The following is an 18,378-nucleotide window of genomic DNA, read 5'->3' on the forward strand; positions in this document are numbered from 1 at the left end:
GGCCGGGAGGGTGCGGGGGCCTGCTCTCGGCTGTGTGGGTCAGAAGAGGGGCTGTGACCAGCGGCCCCAGGCCCTGGTGGGCAGCCCCCCGGCACAGCCAGGCGGAGCGAGAGGACGGAGGCCAGGCTTGCCGAGCAGAGGTTTAATGGGACAATCTCCCTGACGCCCCATCCCAGCAGTCCCAGGCTGGAGATGCCGGCCCTGGCTGCCTCTCCCAGCAGGTGCCCAGGAGCACCGACACCCCTGCCTGTCCCTGGGGTATTGCTGTGCTGCCCCCAGCCCGCTTTCCTGTCCCCACACTCCTCCTGGGTCCCGAGGCCCCATGCTCTCTGAGGGGCTAAGGCTTTCTGTGGGCTGGGGGACCCTCCCCAGGGACATCCATCCTCTCCCTGTGACCCCTGCCCCCGCACCGAGGGAATGTCTGTGTCCTTGTCCCGCTTCCAGGAACCCGCTGAGGCTGCCGGCCCCAGGGGCGAGGTTCAGGCTCTGCAGGGAAGGGATGGCTCAGGGCCCTGTGAAGAGGCTGCAGGGACAGCACAGCCGGGGCCTCCCGGCACACATAAGGCACAGTTGTGGTGTCCGCCGTGGCACTGCTGGGGCCGTTGCCCCCGGAGGCAGTGCCCGGCAGGGGCTGGCGTCTGGGGCTGGGCATGGCTGTCAGTGCTGAGACAGGAGGCGTGGTGTGTGCGGCCGCCCGGGGCTGCAGTGCAAGAGAGCTGGGAGGGGTGGGCCGAGGAACAGGGGCCTCTGCTGGACGCCGAGGCCCCTCCCCGAGGCTCCCAGCCCTGCGAGAGCCCACGGGTGGGGCTCACGGCCGGGCAGAGCTCATGGCCAGAGCTGAGGCGCAGTCATGGCGGGCCCGGACACAGAAGGCACAATCGTGGTGTCTGGGAGGTCGAGGGTCAGCCCCACCGGGCTAGGCAGACACGTTGACGTCCCTGAGAGAGATGGCGCTGCTGGGGGCCTCGTCCCCGAGCAGCAGGGCCGGTGAGTCTGAGTCCGCGTCTGTGTCCGCTGGGGCCCCGCCCGGCTCCGCGCTGGGCTCCGCGCTGGGGCCCAGGCCCTGGGACAGGATCTGCTGGATGGCTCTGCGCAGGTTGGGGTGCAGCCGGCCCTGCGTCTGGTAGAAGACCTCCAGCGCGAAGGACTTGAGGGCCCCGGTGCACAGGTCCTCGTACAGCGGGATGGTATACATGCGCGACATCTGCGGGGCGGGGTTCTCGGTGACGGGGCGGCCTGCCCGGCCAGCCCGGCAGGGGCCCCTTCTGCCCCGGAGTCATCACCGGGGCCACGGCCATCAGCCTCTGGCCCCCCGCGCAGGCTGTCTGTGAGGCCCGGGCAGCGGGAAGCTGGGGACACTGGCCTGGGACTCGGGCTCTGTCGGAGCTTGGGTGCCCACGGCCCGGGCCTGGGAAGCTCGCGGCGGGGTGGGCGTAGACCCCAGACTCCTGCTCCCAGCTTGTCTCTTCCAGGGCTTGTGCCCCGGACTGGTGGAGTCCAGGCCGCCCTCTGGCCCCTGTGCCCTTCTCACCTGCATCCGCTCCCAGCCCAGACCCCGCGTCTTCCCCACCGAGCCGTCCCCAGGCCAGGCCGCCCCTCACCACCCCCAGCGGGGCCCCGGCAGGTGCCACACCTGGCTCTCCAGGAAGCGCCGCACCCTGTGGAGGTCGGGGTAGTAGTCGTTGCGGACCACGATCTGCAGCCAGCGGATGCGGATCTCTGCGTTCATGGAGTCCAGCAGGGAGGAGTAGCACTTGGACAGGCTGGTGACCACCTCTGCGGGTGGCGGGCAGGTCAGGGCCTTGCTGGCACCTCCCCTCCCCCCAGCCACCCCCTCGGCTGCGCAGACCCACCCTGGGGCAGGGGGGACCCGTCCAGCAGCCGGTCCAGGAAGAGAGCCGTCTGGAAGGTCCTCCACTTGGAGATGTCGACGGCGCTGGCCGAGGCGGCGGCCTGGTCCAGGGGCTCGGCCGTCCACAGCTGGAACAGGGCCTCCACCGGCCGCGTCAGGCTAGATCCCTGAGACAGGTCCGGCTCAGCCAGCGGGGGGCCCGTCGCGTTGAGCCATCGCTCGAACTCCAGCCCTGCAGGGGAGCAGTGATCCTGGGGTCCCCGCCCAACCAGTGGGGCTCGGGGCAGGTGGCGTGTTCCAGGGCTGGGACCCCCGGGGGCCTGGGTCCTTCTGGAAGGCTGGGGCCGGCTCTGGGTCACTCCCTCCGCCTGCAGATTCCGCCCCAGGCCCTTTGCATGCCGTTTCCAGCACTCACTCTTCCTGGGCAGCCCACCCCCTGCTCAGCCGGCTCCTGTTCTCACCGGGCCCCACCTGGGGCCCACGTGGTCCGTGAGAGTGGGCTGGGCTTTCCCCCAGGCACGGCGAGGGCCCGCCTGTCCTCACACCCACCTCCCGGCCTGCTGCCAGCCTCACCTGCCCGGGAGTCCACGCTCTGCTCCTTCAGCTCCGGGAAAAAGCTCAGGAAGGAGTCCAGCAGGTCCTGGGCCACCACGCTGGTGAACTTGAACTTCTCCACGTAGGCCTGAGTGGCAGAGGCAGCGCCCCATCACACGGGCCCCGCCGAGGGCCGACACGGGGGAGGTGGCACCCAGCGCTCCCCAGAGAAGGCAGGCCAGGTCCTAGCCAGGGTCACAGGCCCCACCGACTCCACCCCCATCCCCTGCCAGGACAGAGGGGCAGGGGCAGGGCTGTCCTGCCCGGGGACTGCTCACTCGGAGAAAGTCGTCAAAGCGCTGCGGGTCTCCACAGAGCTGGGACAGGTAGTACACAAAGCAGTAGCCCTTCTCGTAGGTGAACAGGTTCATCAGGTGGCTGGGATTCACTCCTGCAGGGAGACCCCATCGGGGCTGGCACCCAAGCCCGCCTATGTCCCTGAGGGGGTAGCGGGCAGGCTCTGAGGGGCAGAAGGGCGACGGGCCACTGTCCCTCACGTGCCCAGATGAGTGCTGACACTTGGGGACGCAGCGGTGGGGCCTGGGGGCCCGGAGGCCGGGGGAGACCACAGACCCACAGGCCACGGCAGCCGGGGAGGCGGGTGGCAGGTGAGGGAGGCAGGCGTGCTGGGGCACAGAGAGGCCCCAGCCGGAGCAGCGGAGGGTGGGCAAGGGGACCCTGGGGGGTGACAGCCACAGGGGTCCCGGGAGCGGCCCTGGCGGGAGGGTACCTGGCTCCAGCTTGACCTGCAGCTTGCTGACCGGGCTGTCTTCTCCGAGAAGCTTCATCTGCCTGTGCAGGGCGTCCAGGCGGAAGGCCGTCTCCAGGCAGGTGAAGGCAGCACCTGCACGGGCCAGGCAGGCAGGGGAGGGGTGAGAGGAGGCAGGGGAGCCGCACCCCGGAGCCGGCTGGGTCCCCCGCCCCCGGCGCACCGTAGGTCTCGGTGGTGATGCGGCGCTGGGCGTAGGTGGCCAGGCCCTCGCTCAGCCACATCTCCTCCCACGTGGCGTTGGTGACGGCGTTGCCGAACCAGCTGTGGGCCACCTCGTGGATGACGTCGATGACGAGGAACTCGTCACTCTCCAGGATGGAGGAGATGATGAAGGTGAGGCAGGGGTTCTCCATGGCCACGATGGGGAAGGAGGGTGGCAGGAAGACGATGTCGTACCTGCGGGGTGGCAGGGCGCGTGGGGTGTGGGTGCGGGCCGAGGGCTGCCGTAGCGAGCACCAGCTCCTCCCCGGGAGGCGGGGGCACGGTGTGCCAGGCAGACAGGGGCCCCCCTCGACTCCCCCTTCCAGCCCGCCAGGCCCCGGCCCCCAGGACCCACCTGCCCCACATGTAGGGCCCGTACAGCCGCTCCGCGGCGCTCAGCCACTGCTCCACTGCGCCGGACAGCTTGCTGGTGGCCGTGGGCAGGAGGCATGGCTCGGCCCACACACGGCTCCTGTCACAGGGCAGAGGGGAGCTCACCCCACCGAGCCCTCCACCTCTGGGGCCCCAGTGACACCCCTGCCTCGTGAGGCTTGGCCGACTGCCCAGCCCAGGGCCCGCCACTCGCCACCCTGCGCACGGGACGGGCAGCCAGCCTGGCCTTCCCACCGCAGGGCAGAGCGGCATTCTGAGGGCCCCTTAGTTTGTCTTGTCTCTGGGTCAGGAGAACCCGGTAGGGCGCGAGGGTGCAGTGAGGACAGGCTGGTGGGGCAAGGTGGGCCTGGCAGGGACGACCCTGGCCCCAGCGCCCAGAGGCCAGTGGGGGTCCTTGCAGGGCAGCCGTGGGCGCAGGCCGCAGACCCAGCGCCTGGTGCGCGCTCCCCGGGCCGGGGCCTGGCCTGGGCGGCCCCTGACAGCAGCAGGAAGCGAGAGCAGAAGGCCCTACCTGGGCCCGATGTCTGCTGGCTTGAGGTCTCCGGCCACCAGGGCCACGAGGTAGGCGGGCACGGGGTGCTCCATGTGGAAGCGGAAGACGCCCTCCTCCTCCACGTATGAGCTCTGCGTGGCGCTCATCAGCACCTGCACCCCCGACGGGGCCTGTGAGGAACCGCACCGTCAGGGGACCCGCATTCCCGTCAGAGAACCCCCATCCTAGACCGGGAGCCCCAGGCTCTCGTCTGCAAACCTCTTGCCCTCGTGGTGGGGGTGCTGCTAAGCTCGGGCCCAGTGATCCCCCAGTCCCCACAGGGATCAAGAGCTCTGAGTCCTCTTGTCAGGGGCTCCTGTGTCCCCAGTGAAGACTCACCCTGGGTCCAGGAGCCCTGTCAGGCCCATTGGTGGCACCCTGGCCCCCCTGCTCTCTGCAGAGTGGCCCCCCTACTGCACAGTGGTCTGTGGGGGCTCCTTCTAGGACCCTGGCTGGGTGGCAGAGGGGGCCACAGCCCAGGCGGGTAGGAGCAAGGAGGAGGAGGAGGCCAGGCAGGGCCACCGGCCTCAGCCCTCCACGCAGCACCCCCAGGAGGCGCAGGGTGGGCAGGGTGGCCCCAGAGTGGGACGAGGGTGGCCAGTGGGCCCTGACCTTGACCACCGCTGAGTAGGTACACTTCACGGCGGGTGTGTCGAAGCAGGGGAAGAAGGACCGGTTGCACACGGAGTGGCCCTGGGTGAAGACGAAGGGCTTGGCACAGCCGTAGGTCAGCTCCGGCTCCAGCCACCAGATCTGCGGGCAGGGCGGTGCGTCAGCAGGTGGCCACCCAGGTGGGTTCCAGGCTCTGGGAGGGGACGGCAGTCTGACTGGCCCACTGGGGTCCAACGGCCACTCCCCAGGCCTTCACCTGCCCACCTGGGTGCCCTCACGCCCCTCCCCTGGGCAGGGGGACAGCAGAGACAGGTGACCCAGGGCGTGGCCTGCGCTGTGTCACCAGGGTCAGCCCTCCAGGCAGGAGGCCATGCATTAGGAGCCAGCAGAGGGAATGTCCCAGCCCATGCTGGGCGAAGAAAGGAAAAAGCCCATCATAGCATTATCTGAGTGGCCAAAGGGAAACCGAGGCACGGTCAAAACACCCTGGGTACAGATTCCCATGGGCTGGCAGCCAGTCTGGTCTTGGCCAGGGAACCAGAGCGTCACACGCTGGCAGGGAGCGAGCCCTGGGCCGGTCCTGAGACGGGTGAGTGGCCAGGGCTGCCGCGGAGCTGGCACGGCTGGAGAGGCTCTCCTGGCCCCCAGATGCCGCGCCGGGCCCTGTGCCCCTGAGGAGTCCCTGCCCCTGGTGCCCTCCCTGGGCCCACCGCCGTCTTGCCAATTCCATGTCATCTTCCACCTGAGAATTCTGGCCTCTCCAACAAGGGAGCTCAGAGCCCAGGAGGGGCTCGCTCCCACCTGCAGCCACGTCACCGTGGTCCAGAGTTGGCCCACACCTTGTTCCCACCCTCCTCTCTGCTAGGACAACAGGGCCGCTGGAGCAGACCGAATAGTTCCTCCTCCAGTGGCCACGTGCACACGGGCCCTCCCAGCACCACGAGTGCAAGCAGCCCGTGCCACACCTCTAAGAGCAGCTGAATCTGGAATGCACGGAGGACAGCCACTATGGAGGCAGCTTCCCCCGCGGACCCCAGACCCAGGAGGGGCGGCCTCCCCCTCAGACCCCAGACCCAGGAGCGGCGGCCTCCCCCTTGGGCCCCAGACCCAGGAGGGGTGGCCTCCCCCTTGGACCCCAGACCCAGGAGGGGTGGCCTCCCACGCAGACCCAGCGAGTCCTGCCTGCATTCATAGATCTCTCCAAAACTTCCTTTCGGCTGCCCTGTCCTTGTTCCTGTCCCCTCAGGGCTGCAAGCCTACAGGGGTGTCTTTCTCTCCAGCTGGGCCCCTGGGCTGCCCAGATGTTCAGAGGCCTGTCTGGGGAGCCTGGGCAAAACTGCAGCTCCCCCTGGGCCCTGCCCCAGAGCTCCACCCCACAGGACTGGGACCGGGGATGTGCACTGAGGGAGCTGCCTGCAGTGGACCGTGCTGCAGGAAGTCCTTGGCCCAGACTGGGAGCACGGGCCCCACGATCCCCAAAATGCTCTTCAACCAGCACTGTCCCCCCAACAGCTGCTCCAGTACTGCAGCCTCCCGTCTCCCCTCCCCTGGGGCCGTTCTCAGCCTCTGCTCAGTCCCTGCCTCCTCTCCCCCTTGCCCCATGTTTACCCCCAGAGACCAGCAGGGTCTACAGCCCTCCTTGGAATGAGGAGCTGGGCAGACCCCTGCAGAGAGGTCAGCAACCCCCATTGTGCACACAGGGTACAGTCGCTGCTTGGCTGGCGGAGAAGGGAACAGGCCTAGGGACGCCAGACACTGCAGGGCGGGGCAAAAGCTGTTCTGCTGGAGTTGGGGTGAGGTGGGGGTACAGGCCCCAGAGTCTATGGCACCCCAAACTGACTCTGGAGGTTTGGGGCCCACTGACAGGGCTGCCCAGAGAGCTCCTGCCACATCCTCCCTGGCACAGGGACAGGCTTCGGGATTCAGGCCTGAGTCCCTGGAGCAGGCCAGGAAGAGACGGGGACTCCATGGGTGGGCCCGAGCCCCGCTGCGCTAACGTGCAGTGGTGGGTGCCTGAGGTTGGGGCCAAACACTCTGCCTTCCTCAAGTGGCCGGATCATAGACCGGGCCAGGCCCCTGGTCCCCAGCCCAACTCTGGAACCACTCAGTCTATGGGGACCACACTGCCCTCCCTGTCCGGAGTACCCAACGGCCACCCTCCAGGCTGTGGGAAGCCCAGGGACACAGCTGCTCTTGCCCACTGGGCCCTGTTCGCAGCAGCCTGTTGAGGGCCCTGGTCCCACCAGTCTGCCGGCCATGGTCTTGAGTGGACCAGACACGTGGGCTCCAGTTCTCAGATCCTGCCAGGGAGAAGGCCATCTCTCAGTTCTCCCTGTCACGCTGGGAGGCCACCTGCCACCTGTCAGAGCCCTGGAGTACTACAGCAGGCAGCGGGGGCAGTGCCCAGTGGGCCAGTGGCCGGCACACCTGCAGGGGTTCTGGGAAGGTGAGGTGGCAGATCCTGCTCAGGGCTCCTGGGAAATGCACAGGAAGCCCACAGGTGTGCGTGTGGCCGGGGCTCCTCCTGTCCAGATGTCACCTTGGCCCTCTGTGGCCCTCAGCCTGACGCCTCTACACCACCCCTGTACCAGCCTGTCCATTTGTGTGCCATGGGCAGTGACAGAGGGGACCTCCAAGGGCCTCCAGAGCTGTGTGTGTGTCCTGTGTGATGTAGGGTGTCACCTGAGGGCTGTGCATACCAGCTGGGGACTGGACATGAACCCCCACGCTGTGGGAAGGGAGGCCCTTGCTCCATCCCATAGGCCCTGCCATTGGCCGAGGCGTGTGTGTGTGAGGTGCTGCAGCCACCTGGCTTCTCCGGCAGGGCCTCTGGGGTGAGTATTTGGTGCCCAAAGCCCTGCAGAGCCTGCATGTGTCTGTGTCGGGGTTGTGGGGTCCTCTGGCCTCAGTACCCCGCCAGTCCTGGCCAAGGGAGCCCAAAGCAGGCATCAGAGCCTACACGGCTTTCTCCCCTCTTTGCCCTCAGACACGTCCATCCCGCACTCCGCCTCCAGAGAACAGACCTGGGTGTCCTCAAACCCGTGGAAGGCCCACGGCACCCGGGCCCACCCCTCAGTGCCAGGCTCCAGAAGATGTATAGCTTAGCAGGTGCCGGAATCTGCTCTTGTCCCCAGGCAGAGACACAACTCTTGAACCGGAGGCCTCCCTGGGTGGCATGCTGTCTGTCCCCTGTCGCCACTGCCCACAGGGCCAGGACTCAGGCTGTATCGGAGGCTCCTAAGGGCTCACAGGCAACAGCTGGGAATCATTGTGGGCACCCGGACAGGGCTCCAGGGCCAGGCTGCCCCCACCCTCTCCCAGTGCCCAGGCCACGCTGCCTGCCCAGGGCAGGGTGCAGACTAACGTCCCTCAGCCCGCAGCCGCAGCGCCCACCCGGACTCACGGCGGGGGCGTCGGTCGAGGTGTAGCGCAGGATGACCTGGAAGGGCTGGTGCGCCTGCAGCTCGGGCGGCAGCGTGACCGTGAGCGAGGAGCCGTAGTCGGTGAACGGGTCCACCCTGAAGGCCAGCGGGCAGCAGTCGGGCTCGGCGCCGGGCCCCTCGGGGAAGGCGGGCAGCGGGGGTGGCGGCGCGGGCCCGGGTCCGGGCCCGGGGGCGGGGAAGGCGAAGGCGCAGGGCGTCTCGGCGGCGGCGGGGGCGCGACGGAAGGCGGCCGAGTGCAGGCGCAGGGCCGGGTGCGCGTCGAGCACGAGCGCGCGGGGCGCGGGCCGCAGCGCGCACAGCTCGAGCACCAGGCAGCCGGCCAGCTCGCGCGCCTCGGGCCGCAGCTCCAGGCCCAGCTGCAGGTGGCGGAGGCGGAAGAGCTGTGCGCTGGAGGCCGAGGCCACGTCCAGGGCGGGCGGCGGCTCGGGCGGCGGGCGGGCGGGCGCGGCCTCGGCGCCGGGCGCCTTGCGGCAGCAGCACTGCGCGGCCATGGCCGCGGCGCTAGGTGAAATCCATGGGCGGCGGCCGCGCCGGCCGCGGGGAGCGGGCTAGGGGCGCCGGGCGGCGGCGGCGGGGCGCGGGCACAACAGGAAGTCGCTCCGGGAGCCGCCCGGCCCGGCCCCGCGCTGTGCGCCGCCCCGCTCGGGCTCCGCTCGGCCGCCGCCGGGGGCGCTGTGCACGGGGCCGGGGCGCTGTGCTGGGAGCCGGGGGCGCTGTGCGCGGGGCCGGGGCGCTGTGCACGGGGCCGGGGCGCTGTGCTGGGAGCCGGGGGCGCTGTGCGCGGGGCCGGGGCGCTGTGCTGGGAGCCGGGGCGCTGTGCGCGGGGCCGGGACGCTGTGCTGGGAGCCGGGGCGCTGTGCGCGGGGCCGGGCGCGCGGAGCAGCTGAGCGGCCTCTCCAGCCCTGCGCTCCGCGCTTCCTAGCCCCGCGGCACGGGGAAGACCCCAGCAGGCGGGATCGCCGCTCCCACCTCGACGCTGCGGGCCAGGCTCCTGGGGCAGCAGCTGCTGGGACCAGCTACACTTGGGGACACCGGGTTCAGGGCTGCCCCTCGGTGCGGGCTGTGCGTCCGGGGAGTGTAGCGTCGGGACCTCAATGTCATCGGTCCATTCGGGGGCTTCGGCCCAGGACGGATTCTCATAGTACCCCCGAGTCAACCAGTGCGGTCTGTGTGGTCGGCCGAGCCGAGTGATGGAGCCCCGGAGCCTCAAGGCTGCGCTGTGAAACACTCTCCGTGCGTGGGGTTGGGGGATGGCTGTTGGAGACATGATCGCTTGCATCATCACAGAGCGTTCTGCTGGGCAGCGCTGCCTTAAGGGCTGTCCCCGAGCCCAGTGCTCAGCCTTAAGGCAGACCCGGCTGCCTGCCCCGCCCCACCTTGCAGGCCTGCTCTCCCGGCTGCGTTCTCTGCCGGCCTGGGGAAGGCTGCCCAGGGCTGAGCCTGTCCAGGGCCTGGGCCCCCCAGGGAAGGCTGCAGACCGGCAGGTGGCCTTCACACCTGGCCGGAGCTGCCTCAGGAGCAGCGGAGAATCTGGCCTGTGGAGTAAGATGGGCAGCCATGATGTTGCTGTTGTCGCCACAGGAGAATTCAGATTCTTAGGGAGAAGGGGCTTGGAGGAATATCCAGGGACCCCACGCCCCTCTCTCCTCGGCTCCCTTGAGGTGTGGCGCAGGGTGGGGTTGGGCTTGGACTCTGCCCTTGACTGCAGCGTCAGCACTGAGTAGCATTTCATCTGTCCGGACTCAGTCCCCATCTGCAGCCCATGTGACTGTGCCCTCCCTTCCCAGGATGGGGGGACGACGTCTGAGGGGGCCAGCATGTGTTCATGGACGTGGAGCTGAGCACTGAGGCATCGCTTCAGCTTTCCCGTGCAACCTCAGGTCCCCACATGCCCTAATCTTAGCTGAGGGACACAGTCACCCTCTTGGGGCCCCCATCCCAAACTCACCAGGGTCTCACACAGTCACTCAGAAGTCAGGGTCAGTCCTGCGTCCAAGACTTGGAAGAGGACTGAGTGGGACCCTGCCTTGCTGCCTTCAGGCAGCCCAGCATCCTGCCCAGGTGATGGCCTTGGTGGCACTCCCAGTTCCACTGGACTCTTCAGAGCCCACCGGCCCGTGGGGCTGGAGCTGGGAAAATGTGAGGTCTGCATTCGGGGTGCCACACTAGCCTTTCCTGACCACCCTTGGGTTAAATTCACATCAGGGGGCTTTGGGTCCTGCCACCCTGGGCCTCCCAACAGTCTCTCCAGCCGTCTCCCCCGGTGGACTCTGGGCAGCAGGGTTTGGGGTCTCAGCCCTTCTCTCCTGGAGAGCCCTGGGCACCTGCCTCGCTGCGGCCAGTTCTGCACCCAGGAGCAGGGGAGTGGGCAGCCCGGCAGCTCCAGAGGATCTGCTCCACCTCCCCAGGGCAGGGAGGAGGAATTTCTTCCATCCCAGATGTATATAAAGGGTCAACCCCAGCCCGTCATCAGGGAGTGGAAAGATGTTCTGCAGCATTAAAGTCAGCCCACCGAGCCACCCCTCCAGTGCAGGAAGTGTGAGCGCTGAAGGCAGGTTACTGCCACCTGCAACCCCACAGGAGCCTTCAGCGCCCTGCAGCTGCCCTACAGGCAGGAGGAAGCCCCCGCTGCAGCCTGCCCGGAGCGCCCTGGCGGCACCAGGCGGCGTCACACCGAGGCCTGGGGGGCGGGGGAGGAGGCCAGCTGTCCACAGGCACCCATCTGGGTTGCCCTGAGGAATTCTCCCCACTCCTGCCCCAACCTAACTGGGGGAGAGGAACTTTGAAGTCCACACTGTCCGAGTCCCAGGTTTCTCCCACGGCTATTTTCATACTCCAGCTTTGTGGTGCCCTGGGGCAGTGAAGCAGCTGATGTGCCACCTATACCCTGGCCTGCCCAGGATGCACAGGGACCGGACCCCCCCATTAAGGTGTGCTGGTGCCGGAGGGAGGGAGGGGCCCCTGGCCTCACCTACTAGGAGGCGGGCCCGGGGTTGCGGTAGCAAAGGCTTCCAGGAAGAAGTGTGCAGATGGGGCTGTCCTGTCCCTGGGGCCGAGGTCCTAGGGGGAACTGGGCCACTGTCTGGAGCCACAGTGGACGGTTCTCAGAGCTGGTGGGATAAAAAGCATCTGATGTGACCCACAGATGTTCTTCAACCTGGCGTGGGCCCTGCCACCCTTGTCCCCTTGTCACCCAGGGGCCAGGTCAGAGGTCAGGTCTGTGCCCTGGAATCCCCATGGAAGGTGTTGTGAGCTGGGATCAGCCGCAACATGCTGGGCAAAAGCCTGGGCCCAGAGCCTCACTCTGACTTCGCCGGCAAACTGCTCAGCTCACCTGCCAGGTGGAGGCAGCGCAGCAGTGCCTTTATGGGAGTGAGCTCAGGGGCCCTTGGGGGGGAGGGCCCGGCCCTGCGAGCCCTCCATCCAGCCGGGTCAGGTTAGCTTCTGGGAGCAGCAGCTCAGTATGATAGGGGCTGTGGCCCGCAGGGCTGTCACTGCTGACTGGGCTGACCAGTGACATTGTGCAAGGCTGGGTGTCGACCCACAAGCTGTGGTGTGTGATCTGAACCAGTGGCCAGTCGACGGTGTCATTCCTGTCACAGCCAGAAGCCTAGTCCAGGAGTACAAGGGCTGTGTCCCTCCTCCCTGTGCCTTGCACCACCCCCGTGCCTTGCTCACAAATGTGTGCTTCCCTTCCCCCAGCCTTGGGCTCTGCTGAGTCAGGGGTCTTTGTTCCCAGGGAGGATGCTTCCACCTGGGGACACACCATGTCCCAGTGGGCAGGAGGCTGAGACACCACCTGGCAATCTGGGCTCCCCAGGCCACTGAAGCATCAGGCAAAACAGGCTGCCTTGCTGGGTGGAGCGACTGACCCCAACCCTGAATGGGCAGTGGGGCTTTGTGCCGTGGGGGGGCCGGGACGGTGGCGCCCAGTTCTCCCAGGCTGTGCGGTGCGGGTAAAGGAGGCAGCGGCACCTGTGTGGCAGGCCTCTCAGGGCCCAGGTCCTTCGCCAGGTAGAGCCCGTGACCGGTGAGGCCCTGGCCGAGGACGGGGGAGCGTGGGGTGAGTCGTGGAAAAGGGAAATGGCGGACACCAGCCACAGCATTCACTCATTACCACGTGCAGAACACACACACGTCTATTTGCATGTGTTAACCCGTGACCACACTGCCTGTAATTCATACGTATCACCCACATTGTCCTTTTCTCTTTCCCCACTGTCTATTTAAGGAGTATTGATGGTGATTAATTTTCTAGAATAGTCTTGAGGCCGGAGATGTCCAGGAGGTTCTGTCTGACTTAGAAGAGGAATCAGTATGCTGAGATGCGCCTGGTGACAGCCTGTGGGGTCCTCCACCCTGGGGGAGGGCGTGTCCATCGTTGGCTTGACGGTGGCTATGCAGAGGTCATTGAACAGAGAGGTCAAGGTGGGAGGTGGGTGCAGAGGCTGAGGCCCCCAGGGTGCCCGAGCTGGGCAGTCTGCTGGCACAGCCTCCAGCTCTGCTGCTTCTCACAGCAGCGGCCAGTCAGCCCCGCCCGCCCACGCCCTGCAGCCACCGGGATCCTGTGTGCAGTTCTGAGATGGGACCAGCGAGAGGTTGGGGGGTGCGAGGAAGATGCACTGTGGCTTGGCAGGAGGTTGTGCTGGCAGCTCCAGGCGTCCTCGAGAGCTGGGAGGTCAGAGCACAGGCAGCTCAGATCCGGGTGGTGGGCCCCTGTAACCCCCGATCTGTCCTTGAATCACCTGCCTCCATCTCCCTGCATCCAGTTGCCTAAAATTCTTCAAGTGGTTTTGATTTTCCTGATCAAAGCCTGGTCTAATAAACCGAGGTGGAGGGAGGGAGGGTCGGTATGTTTGGGGGCATGGGCCCTCCCAGTCCCCTCCTCCGTGCACACACCCCTGCACCACCAAGGGGGACAGAGGCCCTCCTGGGCTGAGTTTCAGGGAGATGAGGCTAAATGGGGCCAAAATGCAAACTCAGTGTGACAGTGAGGAAAGAGGGCTTGACCGCAGCCTCCTATCAGGGCACGATAACCCCTTCCCAGCCCTCCCCTCCTGGGGCTGCAGGCCTGAGACTTGCCCTGCTTGAGGATTCAGGGACCACCCCTAAGGCTCGGTGGCTCTGCTGCTGCTGGGAAGGGCTGTCCCCAAGGGCTCCCTGGGCAGGTAGGACTGAGCCTGGAGGGCCTCCTCGTACTTCTGGAGCTGAGACCAGAAACCCTCGTTGGGCTGAGCTACAGAGCGAGCGCTCTTCACCATCTGCAAACAGGAGGTGAATTAAAAACTCCCCAAGTGCCCTGAAGGCCCGCCTCCCAGTGGGTTCCGCCCAACCCGGAAGCGCCTCTCCCAGCCCCAAAGCCCGCCCCGCGCGGGAGGCCCGCCCACCTGGAAGGCCCGCCCACCTGGAAAGCCTGCCCCACCTGGAAGGCCCGCCCACTTGGGAGGCCCGCCCACCTGGAATAAGCGCGCCAGGCTGAGGCCAACCCACTTGGAAGGCCCGCCCACCTGGAAAGCCTGTCCCACCTGGAAGGCCCGACCCACCTAGGAGGCCGGCCTACCTGGAAGGCCCGCCCCACCTGGAAAGCCTGCCCCACCTAAGAGGCCCGCCCCCCCCCCCGGGAGGCCTACCTGGCAGGCCCGCCCACCTGGGAGGCCCGTCCCCCCTGGAAAGCCCGGCCCCCCTTGGGAGGCCCACCTGGCAGGCCCGCCCACTTGGAAAGCCCGCCCCACCTGGCAGGCCCGCCCACCTGGAAAGCCTGTCCCACCTGGAAGGCTCGCCACACCTAGGAGGCCCGCCCACCTGGAATGCGCGCGCTAGGCTGAGACCCACCCACTTGGAAGGCCTGCCACACCTGGCAGGCCCGCCCACCTGAGAGGCCCCTTCCCACTGGAAAGCCCGCCCCCCGGCAGGCCCGCCCACCTGGAAGGCCCGCCCACCTGGAAGGCGCGCGCCAGGCTGAGGCCGCGGTGCCGCATGAGGTAGGCGGTGCAGACGGCGGCCGAGCGGCTGCGGCCGTTTTTGCAGAAGACTAGGCAGGCGCCACCAGCGCGCACCGCGGCCTCCATGGCGGCGCAGGTGGGCTCCAGGTGTGCCAGCAAGTCCTCGGCCGGGTCGTCGAACACGGGCACGCGCAGCTCGGCCACGCCGGGCGCGCGCGGGCCGGGCTGCTGGCGGGAGACGTTGACGCACAGGGTGACGCCCGCGCGCGCCAGCAGCTCTGTCGCCCCCGCGGCGCGCGCGTTCCCGAGAAAGAGCGCGGGGGCGACGCGCACGAACGGAGGCGGCGCGGGCGGGGCGGCCTCGGCCCCGCGGCGTCCGGCTCCTCCCGGGCCCATGGCCGTTCCGGGGGTCGGCGCCCCCGGCTCCCCGGGGCCCTAGAGCCCTCCCGGCGCGGGCCGGGCTGGGGCGGGTGCTGAGCGGGGCCCGCCCACAGCGCCGTACCGCCGCCCCATTGGCCGGGCCGAGCGGCCGCGGGCAATGATTGGCTCCCCTAAAAGGCGGGGCTGGAGCGGGGCGGGTGCTGAGTGGGGCCCGCCCACAGCGCCGTACCGCCGACCCATTGGCTGGGCCGAGCGGCCGCGGCCAATGATTGGCTCCCCTGAAAGGCGGGGCGGGAGCGGGGCGGGTACTGAGTGGGGCCCGCCGACGCCCCTACCGCTGTCCCATTGGCCGGGCCGAGCGGCCGCGGCCAGCGATTGGCTCCTCTGAGAGCCCGGCCGGGCGGTGGCTCGCTGGCTCTGGGTCCGGAGCGCTGCGCCCTCTTTGCCCGGGCGGCGACACCTCTGGGGGGGGGCTCGGTGCGAGCGGGACACCGCGTCCCCTCCCCGTGGTCCGTCAGCGCGGCCCGGTCCCCTGCGTTCTTAGCTCCCCAGCACCGCGCTGCGCTTCCGTTACGGCCCCTGCATCCTATTTTCCTATTTATTGTAAAGCGTGGTTCATGCAAATAAAACTGCCGTCATCTTTCTATCATTTCTTCGTAGACCAGAATTCCTTTGTACTTTTTATTAATTACTAACTTTTGGGGTCAGCACTGTAACTTTTTAAAATCTATTTACTATCATCTGGTGCACATGAAGTTGCATTTGAGGCCTCTTCCGTCGATTTTTCTGATGTCCGTTGTTTTTCAGGGAAGGAGTTCAGTGAAAAGCAGCTGTCTCTCAGCGCTGCAGACGTTTCGTTACTGCAGTTTCAATTTCATTCTCATAGTAGTCAAAAACACTTCCTATTCATTCCCATAGTTTACTTAAGTTTCTCCCAGAAACTAGTCTTCATTATCCCCACCCCATCGCCAACCTGGCGTTAGATAAATCTGCCAGACTACCTGTGCAATCTGTCCGGGTGTCCAGATGGTCTCCATCCTAGCCACCGCCTGGCCCTGGTACACAACTCAGGCCTTTATGGTAACCTGGGCTCACTCCCGCGCTAAGTACTCAAATACCTGTCTGCAGCCAGGTCATTCCTGTGGTAGGCCTCACCAGCCTCCATTTCCCTTTTCCTCCAGCCTGAGGAAGGACTCCAACTTTCCTGGGCTGGAGAGGGAATGGAATTCCCTTTTTTCCCAGAGTTCATGGGAGCCATTCAATTGTTACTGAAACCACAGGAGGTTTCGGGCTAGGTGCAGTTGCTGGTCACACCAATATCCAATTATTAAGACGAGGATTGCCAAGGAAGAAAGGACTTTTTAATACGAAGCATGTCTTGTGAGGACAGGAGAAACTGCCTCAAATCCATATCCCTTACTAATTGAGATCAGGAGCTGTTAAAGGAGGGGCCACATGCCTTGGGACAGGTGTGGTGTAACTAGCAAGGGGCTGTGTGCATTGGGGGCAGGTGTGGTATAACTAGCAAGGGGCTGTGTGCATTGGGGGCAGGTGTGGTATAACTAGCAAGGGGCTGTGTGCATTGGGGGCAGGTGTGGTATAACTAGCAAGGGGCTGTGTGCATTGGGGGCAGGTGTGGTATAACTAGCAAGGGGCTGTGTGCATTGGGGGCAGGTGTGGTATAACTAGCAAGGGGCTGTGTGCATTGGGGGCAGGTGTGGTGCAACTAGCAAGGGGCTGTGTGCATTGGGGGCAGGTGTGGTGTAACTAGCAAGGGGCTGTGTGCATTGGGGACAGGTGTGGTGCAACTAGCAAGGGGCTGTGTGCATTGGGGGCAGGTGTGGTATAACTAGCAAGGGGCTGTGTGCATTGGGGACAGGTGTGGTGCAACTAGCAAGGGGCTGTGTGCATTGGGGGCAGGTGTGGTATAACTAGCAAGGGACTGTGTGCATTGGGGGCAGGTGTGGTGCAACTAGCCAGGGGGTGTGTGCATTGGGCGCAGGTCGTGGGGATGGCGAGTCTTGGCCGCAGGAGTCTGCCCAGGGGCCTTCAGAATCTCAGCTCCTTTGTCTTGGAGAAAATCCACCATTTCTGAGAAACAAAAGTCAAGTAGTTAAAGGAGAGGATTATAAAAAAAAAATAGCAGGGTCACTGAAATTTGTTCATGGAGCCAGTTACACAGTTAGGCAGGGACTTCTGTCCCCCAGCTCTAGGAGTGGACCCTAATGCCTCCAGCCAGCAGTGAAGCCCATACCCCCATGACTGTGTCTGGAAAGGGCTTGGGCCCTACTATGAGCCCATGAGGAGAGAGGAGTTTGGAAGGTCCCTCTGTCCCCTCATGGCCACAGGGGAAGGCAGCCTTGGGTGAAAGCCCAGGGGACAAGAGAAGCTGGGTCCTTGATGCCATTGCTGGGCCACAGAATCAGACCAGAACTAAAGTCCCTCCTTTTGGACTGTTTCATGAGCCAACAAGTCACCTTTTATCATTGGAGGATGTTTGAGGTGGGTTTTCTGTTCCAAAGTCTCCTAACTGAGACCTCATGCTCCCATCCCATTGAGCTAATGGACTGGTGACCAAGTCATCGTAAGTGTCTCTCCACCTCATTGCCACACATGGTTTGGGCCATCCCTCCCTCCTGGACTTGGCGCCAACCTCCTAAGGGAAGCCTCCCTTCCAGCCTCCCACGGCGCAGCCAGAATATGCTTTCTAAGGACTCATTAGCAAGTTGTGCTAATTCACAACTAATGTGGGCTGTGAAATCAATTCTGTGGGTTATGACCATCATTTTATTTTTTAGTGAAATGGTATAAAAAAGAGTAGGCTACGTGAAAATATTAGGGTGCCTCCATGTAGTGGGGTGAGCTTGTCATGAAACTCTTTGTTCTAGTTATGTTTGTGCTGGTTGTGGGATCTTACTGTAGGTCCCAGGCAAAAAGGCTTGAAAACCTCTGACTGAAAACACACATCTGACAGCATTGTCCCGCTTAGAAATGTCCTGCTGTGTTCATCTCTGGCCTGGCATTCGAGGCCTTCCCTGCCCTGTCCCTCCAGCACCATCTCTCTGTTCCCACGTGCACACCACAGCCCTGTGGTTCTCAGAGTGTGGCCCGAGTTCCAGCAGCATCAGCATCATCTGGGGACTTGCTAGCAATGCAGATTCTCAGGCCTGCCCGGCCTGGCTTATGCAGGAAACTCTGGGGGCAGGATCTAGGCAGCTGTGTTTTCCCAGGCTCCCCATGTGGGCCTGAGACAGGCTGAATTTTGTAGCCATCGTTCAGTCAATCTAAAAACCTGTTCAAAGCAGGAGAGCCCACACACAAAACTGCCCACCCACATTAAACACTGGGTTTTGACTTAGTACATAGGACGTCTATTTGCCACTTTACTCTGATGACAGGTTTGGGGTCTGCTGATTTCCACTCCTCACAGGGGAAACCCTGTGCATGTCTCTGTCTTCCAGTGTCAGTTTAAACCTTTATGTGAACTTGAAAGCACTTGAGAAGCCATCTGGGGAAGGAATCCTTTTAGAATTAAACAAATTACCTTTCCCACAATCTTTTACAAGTGTCTCACTGGCTTCTAACTTGATTGCAATTTTCAGTGAATTTTCTTTGTTGACTTTCCAAAGCCTTCAACTGAATTTTCATAGAAATGC

General features: G+C 65.0%; 2 protein-coding genes across 4 annotated transcripts; both read right to left on the reverse strand.

The window, feature by feature from the left end:
- Window positions 1-127: 127 nt before the first annotated feature.
- RNPEPL1 (arginyl aminopeptidase like 1) lies at window positions 128-8,945 on the reverse strand. The gene is made up of 11 exons (XM_045559939.1): window positions 8,360-8,945; window positions 4,957-5,097; window positions 4,324-4,475; window positions 3,775-3,891; window positions 3,379-3,614; window positions 3,177-3,290; window positions 2,725-2,837; window positions 2,426-2,534; window positions 1,854-2,084; window positions 1,634-1,776; window positions 128-1,204 (listed from the first exon to the last, which is right to left on the reverse strand). The coding sequence occupies exons 1-11, from the start codon at window positions 8,888-8,890 to the stop codon at window positions 917-919; spliced, it is 2,175 nt and encodes a 724-aa protein (XP_045415895.1). The 5' UTR covers window positions 8,891-8,945; the 3' UTR covers window positions 128-916.
- Window positions 8,946-12,516: 3,571 nt separating this feature from the next.
- On the reverse strand, window positions 12,517-14,737 carry DUSP28 (dual specificity phosphatase 28). Of its 3 annotated transcripts, none has more exons than XM_045559942.1 (3): window positions 14,339-14,737; window positions 13,482-13,660; window positions 12,517-13,070 (listed from the first exon to the last, which is right to left on the reverse strand). In XM_045559942.1, the coding sequence occupies exons 1-2, from the start codon at window positions 14,735-14,737 to the stop codon at window positions 13,508-13,510; spliced, it is 552 nt and encodes a 183-aa protein (XP_045415898.1). In that variant the 3' UTR covers window positions 12,517-13,070; window positions 13,482-13,507. The 3 variants fall into 3 exon arrangements, with proteins under 3 accessions (XP_045415898.1, XP_045415899.1, XP_045415897.1); XM_045559943.1 differs by having other exon boundaries at window positions 12,517-13,217; XM_045559941.1 differs by having other exon boundaries at window positions 12,517-13,660.
- Between the last annotated feature and the right edge of the window lie 3,641 nt (window positions 14,738-18,378).

Source organism: Lemur catta, chromosome 8 (genome assembly GCF_020740605.2).
Source record: "Lemur catta isolate mLemCat1 chromosome 8, mLemCat1.pri, whole genome shotgun sequence".
NCBI lineage: Eukaryota > Metazoa > Chordata > Mammalia > Primates > Lemuridae > Lemur > Lemur catta.